Source organism: Eurypyga helias, unplaced genomic scaffold (genome assembly GCF_000690775.1).
Source record: "Eurypyga helias isolate BGI_N326 unplaced genomic scaffold, ASM69077v1 scaffold45891, whole genome shotgun sequence".
Classification (NCBI taxonomy): Eukaryota; Metazoa; Chordata; class Aves; order Eurypygiformes; family Eurypygidae; genus Eurypyga; species Eurypyga helias.
The window spans coordinates 3,418-18,193 of NW_010231058.1; the positions used below are offsets into that span (position 1 = coordinate 3,418).

A 14,776-nucleotide genomic window follows, 5' to 3' on the forward strand; every position below is an offset into this window, starting at 1 on the left:
CACGGAGCTGACTGAGCGCCTCCTGCCCCCCCGAGGCAGGATCGTGCTGTTATCACGGCTGCAAACGGGGCCCTGAAGAGCTGGATCATTCATCCCAGGGGCAATGCACAGCACTAAAACTAAATACTAAAGAAGTAGGGGGGGTTCCACCCTGCAGTCCAGTGGGAACTTGTGTCGTGTTCTCCTCCTCCCTGAGCTCTGAACACACAGACACAGCTACAGCACGAACCAACGGCCAGAAACTGAACCAGAATCTCCCGTGTTTCAACCCAGGACTTCAACAGCACCGGTCAGGAGACTGAGCTACAAACGCGAGCAAACCTTCTCGTAGTTGGTGTATCCCCCCATGACTGCTGGGTCCACAATCCCGTTCAGGAGCATAGAGAGGGGGTGCACAGGAAGACTCCGGTCCCAGATATGCTGTTGGACAATGTTGCTGATTTTCTCATTGGTTAGCTCCATCGTTTCTATGGCGTTCTCCAAGGGGCTGATCTCTTCCTGACGGAAACAGGAAACACAATAAACCTTATTCACCTCTCCTGAATATGGAGTTAAGTAACTCCACATACATGAACGGCAGCCCAGTCATTTCCGTCAGAGGATCCTGCCCCTTGTGCTAACTCTCCTGCCATTCAGAGATGAACCCAAGAATGACCTTACACCTTAACCTGAAGGAACAACAGTTTAGGGCTTGGCTGCTGACTGCGGAGTAAGTTACACAAGTAACCCCTCTCCCAAGCATCACAAAACTCTGCTGCCTTGGGCAGAGGGGTCTGCAGAATGGCAGGAAAAGACAGTGACGATACACACGTGCTTTTACCTGAAGCAGAAGTTACCCATGTGCCATACACAACAGTGCAAGGACCACTAGTCCTAACTGTTCCAAGACTCCACTTCCTGGGAGATTGGAGATAGGAGAACCATATGCAGAACTCACCGTTGTAATCTGTTTGACTTCAAACCACTTGAGGATGCCTGGAAATGAATACGCTGTTGTGTAGGTTGTCCTTTCTATCCACATATTCTAGTTAGAGAAGGAAAAAAAATTCCAAAATGTAAGGAAAATACTGGTCTTGCAATTCAACTTCCTGCTGCGGTAGAGGATGGAACCAGGCTCCCAGCACTAGCTGGCAGAACTTACACAAGGAATTTCACCTTCACTAACTGGGATGAAACCCTGTGCTTTTGGCAAGAAAAACACCACCTCTACGATTTGAATGGTATCGACAGTAGCAGCAGCAGGCGGTGAGCCTCCACGTGGACCATGATTAGCCAGACTGCGCTCACGGCCTGTTCAGCCCGAGTTAACACAATGTGCAAGGCCCGCTCTCCATATCAAATCTGAAAAGCTGGCCTGCAGCAGAACAGATCCTTCCTGGTTAGAGGCTGGCCTCCTTACGGACAGCTACATCCCTCTCAATCTACCAGACATGCTGTACTCTGTAGGACGCTGCAGCCAGACAGCACAACATGTATGGATCAAGGGTTTTGAACATTACAACTTCAGCTACAGTCCCTCGAGGTTCTCACCCTGGCTTTAGGTAAAGGTTGCAGTGTGAAGTGCAGCCCTCTTTCTCCTACGTGTCAGTAGCAAAACTCCATTGCCCCAAGTGGAGGGAAAGGGAGATAATTGTGACAGTTGTTCAAAGTGCCACCAACACAATAAATAAAGGCACAGAACCATTTTTCACAGCACAGACCCCCAAGACAACCGGCACCAAAAGCAAAGGACTCACAGCAAACTCGTTGTCTGGATCTTTTTCTCCTTTCCTGACTGGTCGGGAGTGGGTGAACTGCTGTACCTCGTTTGCTCTGTAGTAGCTATAAAGAAGCAGAGGAAATGGTGAGCTTTTGCACCTCCCGCCCTCCTTACATAAATGTTTCTTCTGTTTCCTCTCAAAACCAACCAAGTTTAAACTGGACTGCGAAACATTTACACAAGACACAAAGGCACGCCAGCTTGTGCCTAGGTTAGCAGAGGAAAGTACAGAGGAAATGTTGAGGGAAAAAGGAAAATAAATTACTTCAGTATCTGTTCAGGAACAGGTTTATCTTTGTAATTAGGCGGCAGGTTCATCACAGGCTTCACAATAAAGCACTGCACATCTGAGCAGCTAGAGTTAAGGATGAAAAACTATGAATTCTTTTGGGAAAACAGGAGACGGAGAGAAATACCCTTCCCAGTTTTATACAATGTCAGCCTTCCCAGCAATTCCCTCTGCTCTTGTCATGCATGAAGAAAAATACTCACTAGTTCATCAACAATCAGGCATTATATTGCTCCTTGTAGTTTGTATGCTACTCGTGAACTGAAAGCCCTAAAAGATAAGGGCTCTGCAAGTACTTCCAACTACCGAAATTCCCTGGTGAAATGCTTGGGAAGTCTGGGTGCTACCGATTTCTACTTTGGGGACAGGAAAACAAGACCCTGCTCTAGGTTTTGTAATGGATGCATTGGTCTCTCCTCTCTCCCCATCCCACCTACAGTTATTTGTCAGATCCTTCTAGTACCGTGGAGCTGCCCCTCTCTCCCTCCCGTGTTTTAGATCAATAAAGCTAATTAGGGTTAGCTAAGAAGCAAGCAGAAGAAGCAACTGAAGAAAGCAGCCTGCTTTTCACCAGTATCTGCTTCATCCTCAGCTTTTGCAGCTGTGAGCCACGATGGCCATAAAAAAATAGGAATAGTGTCACCAAGAACAGCAGCTTACGATGCTGTTCCTCCGAGTTCTGTTCAAAGGACTGTACTGGAGGCTTTACAGAAGTCAAAACCTGTAGGCAGAAGGAAAGCCTAACCGCTTCGACCTGCATTAATAGGTTATTCCTGTGAATCACCTGCCAACTGCACTCTGAAGGGAGTAGGTTTTACTGGTGGGTAGGGCAGCCCCACGCATCCTTTATTTCACCAAGGGTGGTTCTAATCAGTACTTTGAAAGCAGAGGCAAGGTCACTGTGCTTACAGTGAAGAGCCAGCTGGAAACCAGCCAAATCTGAACCCAAAACCGCACAGCCTCAGTAGATCAAGCACTGAGCCCCAGCTAATATATCCTCTCTCTCAGGAGAGCTTATTAGCTTGGGCTGCATGCCATGCTAAGCACGCTACCCGGCTCCTGCTCGGGGACGGGTGGACGAGTGGCCTGTGCGAGTGTGTGGGCATTCCCCGAGACTGTGCACAGCCCACCGGGTACCTCCGGCACACTCTCATGAACCAACAAAGCAAGAACAAGGATTTGATCGTAAAAGAGTGCGGAAACAGATTCTAAGCAAAAGTAAAAAAGACCCTGAGACAAAGGAGGTTAAAAAAGCATGAAATTAAAACAAACTACAGAATCATCAGCCCCTGCCTAACACAACAATGATTTGGGCACTCAAACCCCTCATCTTTTCAGAAGGTTTTTGTAGGAGTGCAAGAAGAACCTGTACCAGATCCAAGCTATGCAGCTGCTCCCCTTTATAATGGGGCTATGCCAAAGACCCGGAACCAAACACCCCCAAACTTTTGGAAGGGTTCAGATCTAGATCCAAATTTTGCAGTTCAGGTTCACCTTGAGCCAAAAACATTAGAACAAACACAAACAGATGCAAAGGAAGTAGCTGAAACAAAGCAGCAATAGAAGAGGCATTTTTTGATACCAAGTTTGGTCTTGACTGAATTTTAATTTCCTATGTGGATTTAGTGCTTGGCAGGCTTTTTGCAAGGGAAGCATCTGGTATCACTGCTTGACTTGTGCCTCTGTGCACAGACTTTTCAGGCCAAAATGGACCCTCAGAGTCTCTAGTGTGGCCTGTGTAACCCAGGCTAGAAACCCAGCAACTTGGTTTTTACTGACAGACATCTTCCAGGAGCACCCCCACTACAGACTGGAAGTCACAAACCAGAACCTGAAGCATCTTCACTAGGTTGCACTTGGTCGTGCTCACAGTGAAGAGGATGTCAAGCCTAGAGGTGTGCTGTGACACAGAGTCTGGAGTTCCACCAGCATAAAAAGATAAGATTTTTAAAAAGGCTGTTCACCCAACACCTTCCATCATCATCATCACTTCACACATTTTACAATGACTTCGGGGGGGAGGGAGGGGGAAAAAGGCAAACAAAAAAACCCCTCACCAGCCACTTCATAAACCCTCATTAACTGGGAGCAAGAAGAGAGCATACCTCCACTTTCTTTACATCCCACTGCCTGTATTTTACCTCTTTCACCTAGAAAGACCAATCTGGATCACACGTATGCTACAGCCGCCAGCACCACCTGCTTGAGAAGGCGGCACGAGAAATCCTGACCTGCAATCTGTTAAGGTTTCATCCTAACAGCAACTCATTTCACTGACGACATCCAACTGTCTCCCTTTTTCACTCCAAGTTCACTGTTGCAGTTCTGGATAGTCTTACTGTCATGCCCAGCGCCCGCCTTCACAGCTCCCCTGCAGCAGGAAGTTCCTCGCTTACTACTGCTGTTCACCCATTCTGTTATTCTAGCAAAGAGACAGATCTTGAACGTGCCAAAACGCACTAAACCGAAAGATACGCTGCTTGGGAGAAGACTTGATGTCCTCTCCTGGAGGGGCAGTGCTGGTCATCTTCTCAGCACTGGGGAACTGCGTCAGCAGCTTCAGGTTGAAGTCCTCCCTCCGCTCGTACTCTTTGCCACGGTAGATAAAAACCTTATTCTGTGGGCAGGAGAGAGAGAGAATGAACACTAGACACAGCAGCGAGACAGCTTTCCAAACATTCACAGAGCGGTCCCGGAGATGCTCCTGGAACGAGTTAAGCGAGGGGTCTCCCCTGGCACAAAGACCCGATTTCACCTCCGTTCCATTCCCAACTCTCCTCAGGTACCGTTCACAAAACAGCCAGCTCTGGCAGTTCTGCACTACAGGTTTAGCAGTAGCCACGGCCAGTTATTTCCCAAACTGGCCACCAAGCAGTGGTGGTTTCTGGAATGGATGGATTCAAAAACATGACCTGCAGGGGACAGGCTTCTATACCGTCCAGTTACACAGCTCTGCGGTAACTATGTTTTATTGAGTCTGGCTTCCATTTAAGGCCAGCAACTTCCAACCACTCCAGTCTGAAAATGTAAGCGTTACTTGATTTTACATAAGTCGGGAATATTTGCTAGCATGCTGCACCCTGCCCATCTGACTCACTCTGGCTGGATCCCTGTATTATGGCTAGCACAGGTCCAGCACCGCTTAGCGCCGAGTCTCAGACAGGAAGCGTCTTTGCGTTTTAATTCGTCTGTGTGGGACAGACTCTCACTAATGTGCTTGTGCATTGAAATGATCCATGTCCTGAAAATCAGGTCGATTCAGGCTGAAAAGCAACGGGATAAATTCTTTGCAAGCTAAACCCTTTCTAACGGCAGTGCTCGTGTTTCTGAGGAAGCAGATGGGGTACAAATACAAAAGGTGCATCTGTTTAAGTCCATATAAGAACACACCAGTCATCTAACAAACACGCTAACTTTATTAAAGCTGGTAACACTCCAAATCTGGTCTCTTGTCTCTTTTTACACAGTGAAACGCTTCAAAATGCTTAAGGGACTTAGATCTCAGTGTCATTCAAAGGACAAGGAGATTGGCACCTGAACTTTCTCAAAGTTCTGCAAAAACTGTGACTTTTAGGATACCCACCACACGCCAGAACCTGACTGCTGAAGAATTCTTACCCGGAGGAAAGAGGGGAAACCCTGCCCGTAGTATCCAACAGCGAAGTACTCTGGTTGGGGTCTCATTGCCTTCATAATATTCTCATAAAAAGTAGCTCGTTTTTTCTGAAAAAGAAGAGTCACCAGCACTTTCACTGTGGAGTATTCCAGGGCACTGCCAGGCTGTAGCTCACATTCCCAGAAACAATTCCTCAGCTCTGAGCTCTCCCCTACGGAACACTTCTTACAACTGTTTTTTTTTGATACAGTATCTCACTCTTATCCATTTACTTGGTTAAATATTTGGTTTGTCTGGGCCAGAATCAACTTCATCTCCTGGTCTGCAGACACGAGAACCATGCCATGTTTTTTGGGATTCCAGGAGGACACTTGAAATCCTTAACTACTGCAACACAAATTAAAAACAAATATGTTCTGAAACCGAGCAGACCCAAATGGTGACAAATGTCAGAGAACTGGCAGGGGTAAAACTGGGCAGATGAGTCTCATATGAAGGAACATAAAGACCATCTGGTTACATCTTCAGCCACTGAAAAACATAATTCAGAACTGAGATGATACCATAGTTCTGTGTTCACACAGGAGTTTTATCACGGAAATAACAAGGTGATGACATTTACGGAGCCTGAAGATACACCACGCAAACGTTACCTTATTCAATTAACACCAAGAATGCTAAACATGCGCACACAATATCATTATGCTAATTACAAGGTCAAAACCACACACTTAAAAAACATTATGGAAACATTCTTCTACTATCAAGCTTTACAAAACCACGGGTGTTATGTTGGCTCATTTTTCTTTAACATACATGTATTTTGGACTGATCCTGCTCAACCATATTAATTTAGGCAGTCGTCAGCCTGCTGAAAATAGAGGAAAAAAAAAAATCTTACCAGGAGATTACCAAGTCCCTCGTAATCAAAGACCTTGTTTTCATACATGTCAGCCAGCTCTTTGCTTAGCTGAATGGCTTTTTCCCACATCTCCATGGAGGGCGAAGGGAGGCAGATGGGGGAAGAGGAGCACAAACAAAATAACAGACTCAGTTAAAAGCATTCATTACCAGAGATAGGTAAACAAAAAATTCAGCTGATTTTCATTCAGGCAGTACTTTCATGCCTTGCCAACTCTCCCTCAGCCTCCATGCTGTGCATTTTTTGCAGTAATTATTATCGCCACCCAGCTCTTTTGATTCATAGATCTGAAAGTGATTCACAAAGCAAGGCTTCTATTGTTACTGCTGACAGAGAACTGAGGCACAGAGAGGTGGAAGGACACGTCCAAGCCCAGGTGCTCTGCTCCTACACCAGCTCCTCACCCCCTGCTGCAGGCTTCCTTGGGTTTGTCGCATGTAGCCTGGTAGGACGACCTACCCAAAGTGCAACGAACACGAGTTCGGTGTCGGCCAGACGAGCCAGACTAACGGCAATGAAAAAAACCTGGCAGCAGCCGTTCCAGAGCAAGCCAGGGAAACACCTACGGCGTCCTCATCTAACCAGCAACACGAATAGGGTTCATTTTTCAGCTGCTCTTTAACTAGAAGGATTCAAATATCACCAGGACAAAGACGTGCCCTCCTGATGCTGGTACTGTGGCACCCATCAAAAATCCAGGCCTGAGCATCAAAGGCCTGTTATGGAATCACAATGGCTTTTCCCCTCGAGTCCAACCTCGGCCAGCTACACCCACCAAGGCAGGATTTGCCAACAGACAGTAAGAGTGCTGCAGAGACTCACCTTGCCCCTGTCGAAGAAGGAGATAATTTCTTGGTAGAGTTTCTCCTTAAGCTCCTGTTGTGAGTAGACATAGTAGCTGTCCCTCTGCAGAAGGTGAGGGACACATGGCTTCTCAGACCACTGGAATGGGAGGAAAGAGGCAGAGCTGGAAGAACTGGAACATTTTCAGATTAACAAGTCCTTACAGTGGGCAGACCCACCTTCCGCAGGGGTACATTCAAGGCAGAGGGAAGGCAAGGAAGTCCTCTACAAGCAGAGTTGGCTGACTAACGCCAACTGGGAACGCACACACAAACTGCATCTTGGCAGCACGGTCAGAGTAACAAGTAGCCAGGATGCAGTAACTTCTTAAACACTCCAGAAAAGCACCTGATTACGCCCTCACCGCACACCCAAGCCACCAGAGAGCTTCAGTTCCGTGCAAAGTCTTTTCAATGCTGGAAATTAATTTTAAATCAGTTTAAGAAGTCATCTGAACTTGTACAATATTTATAGCTGGATTTAACAATCACTTTAAAATGATAATGGGAGTTTAATTATATCTGCAAAACTGGTGTGATATTGACTTAAGGTCTTACGTGGCGACAGTAACTGCATGTGTAAGCTTTATTCATCTGCTGAAGAGGTTGACAAATCCCAATTAAGATGGTTTAGGCTAATGCATTTTACACTGTTCACACAGAAGTGGAAAACCCCCTGTACTATGACTCTGTCCCAGCTCACTACAGCACCCTTTCACCAGCAGCACGTAACAGGCCCTAATAACAGTTTGCTTTCATCCCTTTAGCTGCTGTACAATTTGCAAAACCGTGAGGCTCCTTAATGACCCTGAGAACCTACGTAATGCAAAGTCACATTAGAGTAAATTGTTCATTCTGAGCTGCTTGCACTTCACTTAAACCCCACACCCTGGCAGAGGCAACTAAAGCTGGCTTTAGTGTAATACCTGGAGCAGCTCTGCGTGGAGGAGGAGAGTGTACGCTGCCTCTGTGAAGTTCTCACAGTCTGTGTGCAGGTCCCGGAGTTTATACAGATACCTAAAGGAATAAAAAGCAATTGTTCCTTGACGTGAAGGACTCCTGGACTGACAAACAGACCACCACGAGAAACAAAGGCTTCCATACAGGTTTAAGGAGGAAAACAGCCTACCTGATGTAAATGTCCTCTCGTTTCTTCTCCTTATAAAAATTCTGCCAAGAACACAGAAAAATCAACCTTTTACAATGTAAAGCGCCATGGATTTGCATAACCATCTCTGGGCAAGTAACTCAAGCATCACTTTTAGATATTTCAAGGATCTTGGCTGTCATTTTGCCTGCTGAGGTGCATATATCCCTGCACCCATCTGTTTAACATGAGGTGGGGCTACTGCCACCTTTAGAAAAGAGGTGAGTCAAAGAAAGTTACACAGCTCTTACAGTGGAAGAAGGACTTAAGTCCACATTTCCCCAACTATCACCTTTCCTGCCTGTATCTCAGGGCTTCAGATTACCATGTGGACAAGGACCAGCCATGTGACTTGACTCTTTCTACATTTTATGGCAGTCAGTGATTTGGGCCAATCATTAACCAGAAATGGCATGAAAAATTACTTAAAATCCTGCCAAAACAAAGAAGTCCTTCAGAAGCAGTAAGAGCCTGGTCAGTAAAGAAGCGTGGGGACCCAAAGCCAGCCCCCCCCATACCAGCACGTTGACGGTGCAGCTCATGCGGTTCTCCTTGCTTTCGTCATGCATGATCGTCCTGTAGTCCAGCAGGTTCTCCAGCAGGCTGCTGACCAGCAAAGCAAACACTTCCCCGGAAGCAGACAGGTATTTATGCTTCCGACAGTGTTCCAGGAGGCTGCAGATACACCCAGAGGCAGAAAGAAGTACTCGGTTACAGTTCTGAGCAGCGCAGAACTTCAGTGTACATGACCCAAAGAGCCACTTCGCTCTCTGAGCCCAACGCCTATCCTGAAGGGAGCTGAGCAGTGCCGAGTGGCATACCACCCCCGCAGCCCTGAGACAGCCCAGCCACGCGGGGTAAAGCCGGATCAAAACCTGTGTTCTACTCCTGGTACTAAAAGGTGGCTCTAGTTTTGCTTTAACTCCAAGCCTGGTGTTCCCAAGCTTTTCCACTTACAACCCCCTCACCAGGTGGGCACCTGCCTCCAGGCTTTCACCTCTGTGTTTAGGGCAGTTGTGCAGCTGCTGCTCCAGAACAAAAGCATTGTTTTAGGCAACCGGTCTCAGATTACCTGCGTAGCGTGAGGGTCACCGGCAGCTGCACTGTCTCCCTACTCACTGGGCTAATGAATTCTGGTTTCTTTGCATCGAAAAAATAGCCCACTAAGCTGTAAAAAAGAGCCTCCATGTTCTTTAGAAAAACTTACAGTTTCTCCAGCAAAATCTTGTACTGTTCATCCCCTCGGCCACCCTCCACTTCCTGGTCCAGCCTGGTTATCAACTCATTTTCAAACTGTAAAGGTAAAAACCACAGTTGAGTAGACAGCAACTCCCAAGTGGGTGATCTGAACACCAGTAAAGCTGGTGGCTGATGTTTCTGAGGTGCCCCGCTGTCAGACGCTGGTTTTTAAGCCAAGCTAAAGGATGCTTTCATTGTTGGAGCAGAATAAAAATGGTAGGAAGCCAAAATGGCAAGACTGGAGCAAGGAAATACAAGTCCTCCCTCCCTCATCGTACAGCCGCTGGAAGGCCATGCTCTGGGGTAACACCTCCCCTTCCCTCCATCCATCAGCAGTTCAGTTTGGCTGGGAGGGAGAAGCATTCCAGCAGCCAGCTTAGAGCGCTCCTTCACGCAGCTGAAGAAACTGAGCTACTACCATCAGTTAGAAACTGAGCTACTACTACTGTCGGTTAGACAACTCTCTGGCCACCATAAACACTTGTGAGTGCTGATTAAATCATAGAATCACAGAATGGTTTGGGTTGGAAGGGACCTTAAAGATCATCTGTTCCAACCCCCCTGCCATGGGCAGGGACACCTTCTGTAGACCAGGTTGCTCCAAACCTCATCCAGCCTGGCCTTGGACACTCCCAGGGATGGGGCATCCACAGCTTCTCTGGGCAACCTGTCCCAGTGCCTCACCACTCTCTCTGTGAAGAATTTCTTCCTGATATCTAATCTAAACCTCCCTGCTTTCAATTTAAACCCGTTACCCCTTAAAAAGCAACTTCTCAGGATGCAAGAGCCAAGCCCAGGGTGATTGTCTAGCCACGAAGATACGTCCTGGTGTGTGCAAGCAGGTCAAGTACATAGTCTCTGTTATAACTGTAGCTAGTATCTAAATACCACTGGAATGGAAAATCCATGCCACACACTTCCTTCTACTGATTCCACAAACCCCCGAGACCCTGGGGCCAACCACACCAAAGACCGAGGACCCCAAGGGAAGAAAGATCCTGTGTGCGCGCTGGAGCTGGGGTGAGGATGGTGCTTAGGGAGATGCACGTCACGTTTGACAATGGCCTGAAATGCCAAGGTGGCTGCCTTTTGGATGGATGGCTCCTACCCATCTCCAGGGAGAAGGCTGTCTACAGCATAACTGCAGTGTCCCCTGCCTGCCAGCAGAGATGGTTATGTCTGATATCCCCAGAGGAAAGTGGGAAGAGTAACTCCTTAGAAACTGCAGTGAAAACTTAACCTCAGGGCAAAGCTAAACTCCTCTTTTTCCTTCCTGACTTTCTGGGGCTTCCTCAGTGGCACTAAAAGGGAACTTCTGGAGAAATTAGCACAGGGTTGGGACTCTGAGATCCGGGTCCTGTTCCCTGCTCTGTCCCTTTACTTGTGTAGCCTCAAGCAAATCATGTGTCTCCTTTGTATCACTGTTCTCCCTTCCACAAGGGTAGCATCAGTATTCACAAATGTGTTGTCAAATTCGACGTTAATGAGGGATTAGTCAGTGTATAAACAACTACACGGTCCTAACACTTGACTCTCCAGCAACTTCCAGTTTAGTAACTTACATTTACAGCCAAAGATCTGTCTTGGGGGAAATCTATGTTGTTACACGTGAAAGCAGACACTACTTTTTAGAGCACTCTCTTAGGGTCCCCAAACTGCTTCACAATTTAGATGTGGGTATTCACACATCTGCGAATGCAGAAAGGGATGGGAACAGAGGAATTCATTAATTATCAAAGCCATGCAAAGGTACAGCCAGGGACAAAACTGAAGAGTCCTGACTCATCCAAACCCCTCAACGACAGGTGCCCAAAGCATGTGGCACAACGCACGTTTCGCGTGGGGCTGTTTGTTTTGGTTTTGTTCACATGTTCCCTCCTGCTTCCCACCCAAGGCACACTGCAGAGCGTCTGTACTGAAGACACCAGGCTCCCTTACCATATGGAAGTTTCTGTTCCCACTGAAGTTGAACTCACACTGCATCATATCAAAGAAGATGGGAATGGTAGCTTTGCGTAGCTCCGGCTCGGGGACCAGTGTTACTTCCAGGATTGGGCCCACCATCGCCGGAATGAATTTTATTTTGTGGGGACCTGCAAGAAAGTCAAAGTCAGATACACTCTAACGGCAGGATTTGGATATCCAAACGTTTAAGCATGTTATTCATATAAAGACCATAAACCAGACATTCTGCTCAGATTTCGTGTTTTATGCGGATATGGCTACTTAAGGTACAATTAACCTATTACAGCTCCAAAATTCAGGAATGGCCCAAGAAAATAATTGAACCTAACTGCATGCAATGCTGTGAATCACAAGGTGTCTCTGAGAAATTCTACTCTCGTCCTTCATATGGCAGAACAGCCTTTATCAGAAATCTAAGAAGTTACCTCAGCAGCTGACGTGAGATAGGCTTTTGCAAGCTACGCACCAAAAAGGGAAAGGGATGCCGTGCTCTGAAAGAGCCGAACCTTAAGCGTATTTCCCCATGTTAAACGTGAGCAGCTTTTGTAAAGAAATAAGGGATTTGAAACCCAAGCTTGGAAGCCTGAATAAAGACTGTTCTTTAGCTGGAACTCACCCAGATTATACCACATATCCCTTATTTTGAAGCCAATTTCTTTCCTCATGTCCCCATACCTAGAAAAAAAGTATTAGAAAGATTAAAAAGCCTGACACAATGAAATCACCTTTGCAAAGTTGCTGATGAAATTTCATGGCAAACCCACAAAATCTATTACCCTCTCCTCTAAAAACCCACCACACACAGCTGAACACGGTAGGCATTTATACCAAGGGGTCTCACAGACTATATTCCCTACTAAGGGTCTACTGAGAAGTTCCTCAGTGTTACATACCTTCCAAAAGATGTTCACCTCATCCTTTTGCTCCCTCACCCTGTCCACTATTAATGCTCCATGCACAGAGGAAGAGAACGGCCGTGTGCCACAGACAGACGACTGCAGACTCCCTGAGCAGAACAAAGCTGCAGCCCTGCTGCTTCAGGCAATTCTACCCACAATTTTGTTTTATTTGGTGTTCTTCCCTAAAGCTTTAACTGCTGACACGAACAGAACGCAAGAACATTTAGTTACCAGGCTTCTGAGAGCTGTCGCTATTGCAGAATGAAGAGAACGCAAGAACATTTAGTTCTGAGAGCTGTCGCTATTGCAGAAAAAAGATGGCAAACGTTACGTATGCCCTAAAAAATTCTGTGTCAAGACAATACAAAAATATTTAGGGACTTGATTCCAGCTAAATGCAGAATTAAAAGGTGCTCAGTGTCTTTGTGTGTTTGGCCAAGTTACTAAAAATTACTACTTTTGTGTTGATGAATGACACTGAATTGCTCAAAACAGAAAAAAGCAAAGAGAAGGGGTGCAGGGGTGTCAGGATTCACGCTTTCCTACCTTACACACTGGCTGAGAAACAGCGTAAGGTAAGGAACTATGGCAGGCTTTCTGCTACAGACCTTACAGGGGAAAGAATCTTTTGGCATGGTGCTTAAGTTCAGTTCAAACAACTCAGGATCTGTTGGAGCAGACTCAGACATCCACCGTGCAAAGACCTGACGTCTGTGTCGCCCCTCCTCCTGGTATCAGCATCCTTTAATCAAGCCCTTCCACGGCATGCTTCCTCTCGCGCTGATTGTGCGGGGTATGTCTGGGGCACTACAAATAAAATTTCTGCAAGGTGAAAAAGGCCTGTCAACTTTAAATGTAACTCACTTCTTGATAATTTTGTTGCGCTTGGCTTGCGAGAAGGTCTCCAGCTGGAGGGATTCGTGAGTGAGAAAGGCCACTGCCAATTGGAAATAGTTATTCCAGAGCTGTGGAAGAGAAACAAGTCTCAAACAGGAGAAGACAAAGGAAAAGGAACCATCAGCACAAGAGCCACACGGCCCCAGACTGCGCAGTCTCCTGCTCAGCGCTCACCAGGAAGCGAATGGCCAGGGACCTGGAGAGGAGCCTGTGCTCACCCACCGCGGCAGCCAGAGCCTTGCAGCACTTTGCAACTTGCCACTCCCTCAGCCTGCACTTCCCAGCACAGGAAGTGACAGTGGGTACACCCATACAGTATTTTGTTCTCAACCAGCCAAGCAGAAAGCAGCAGCAGCCCGTGTGCGGCTCAACCTGACCTCGCAAAGCCTGATGCCGGAGCATCTGCTTGCACCTCAGCGCTGCCCTAACCACCCTTGTGAACTCGGAGCTGCTCTCCCGTTAGAGATGTTTTCACATGCATGCTCCACATGAAGAATCCTGCTAGCAGTGGGTTCTGTTTGCTCTTCCCCACTTCCAGGACTGGGGTCCGTAAGAAAATCCAGAAACAATGGAACTGTTACCTGGAGTTCAAAGTTTGCTTGATCCAGAAAGAAACGGTTGAGTACAGAGGTAAACTGGTTCACTGCCCGGAGGAAAACCCTGGAACAGACACAAACATCCAGTAAAAGGTGGCTCTTGAAAAAAGTACCATTGCAGGCCTGGGTTTATGACTCACAGAAGCTCAAGAGACAAGAATAGGTGCTGCCAAACAAGCCGGATATTTCTCTGTAATGCCATTTCGCCTCTTTCCCAGTAGAGGGACATTCAGGGAAAGTTATTCCTCAGTCTCCGAGCAAAATAAACCTTGCCTGGCAGCAGATGAAAAGAACCCAGCACTCTTTCGGCCATCCAATCTCTTTGACAGTGCAGCGTCATTCCAAGTTCAGCCTATCCTCACACCACGGGAGCAGCTGAGCACCAGCGCACCCCTACACCACAGTGGAGCTCCGCTGCCTCCATCTGAGACGACCTGCAGGGCTGTGCCCCTGCAAACAGGAGTTACTTCAGCCAGCCTGGGCCATGGTCTGCTGTCCGGCACAGGACACGCAGCGAGCCAAAGCCGCTCCAACGGTACAGACTTAGCAGGACCCTGTCTCCCACGAGGATAAACAAAGTCCACAGCAGAAGAGAGGTGAACCTG

General features: G+C 47.2%; 1 protein-coding gene across 1 annotated transcript in view; it reads right to left on the reverse strand.

The window, feature by feature from the left end:
• LOC104516563 (dedicator of cytokinesis protein 5-like) overlaps positions 1 to 14,294 on the reverse strand; it is a gene marked incomplete at its 5' end in the record, with an annotated part of 17,024 nt that extends 2,730 nt beyond the window's left edge. Inside the window, 16 exons of the mRNA XM_010160929.1 lie at positions 322 to 498; positions 938 to 1,024; positions 1,737 to 1,821; positions 2,025 to 2,106; positions 4,524 to 4,665; positions 5,667 to 5,771; positions 6,566 to 6,655; positions 7,409 to 7,528; positions 8,355 to 8,445; positions 8,558 to 8,598; positions 9,094 to 9,250; positions 9,783 to 9,868; positions 11,753 to 11,907; positions 12,396 to 12,454; positions 13,543 to 13,643; positions 14,157 to 14,294. Coding sequence (XP_010159231.1) covers positions 322 to 498; positions 938 to 1,024; positions 1,737 to 1,821; positions 2,025 to 2,106; positions 4,524 to 4,665; positions 5,667 to 5,771; positions 6,566 to 6,655; positions 7,409 to 7,528; positions 8,355 to 8,445; positions 8,558 to 8,598; positions 9,094 to 9,250; positions 9,783 to 9,868; positions 11,753 to 11,907; positions 12,396 to 12,454; positions 13,543 to 13,643; positions 14,157 to 14,294 — 1,716 coding nt within the window. The remainder of the gene's footprint in view (positions 1 to 321; positions 499 to 937; positions 1,025 to 1,736; positions 1,822 to 2,024; positions 2,107 to 4,523; positions 4,666 to 5,666; positions 5,772 to 6,565; positions 6,656 to 7,408; positions 7,529 to 8,354; positions 8,446 to 8,557; positions 8,599 to 9,093; positions 9,251 to 9,782; positions 9,869 to 11,752; positions 11,908 to 12,395; positions 12,455 to 13,542; positions 13,644 to 14,156) is intronic.
• Positions 14,295 to 14,776: the final 482 nt, after the last annotated feature.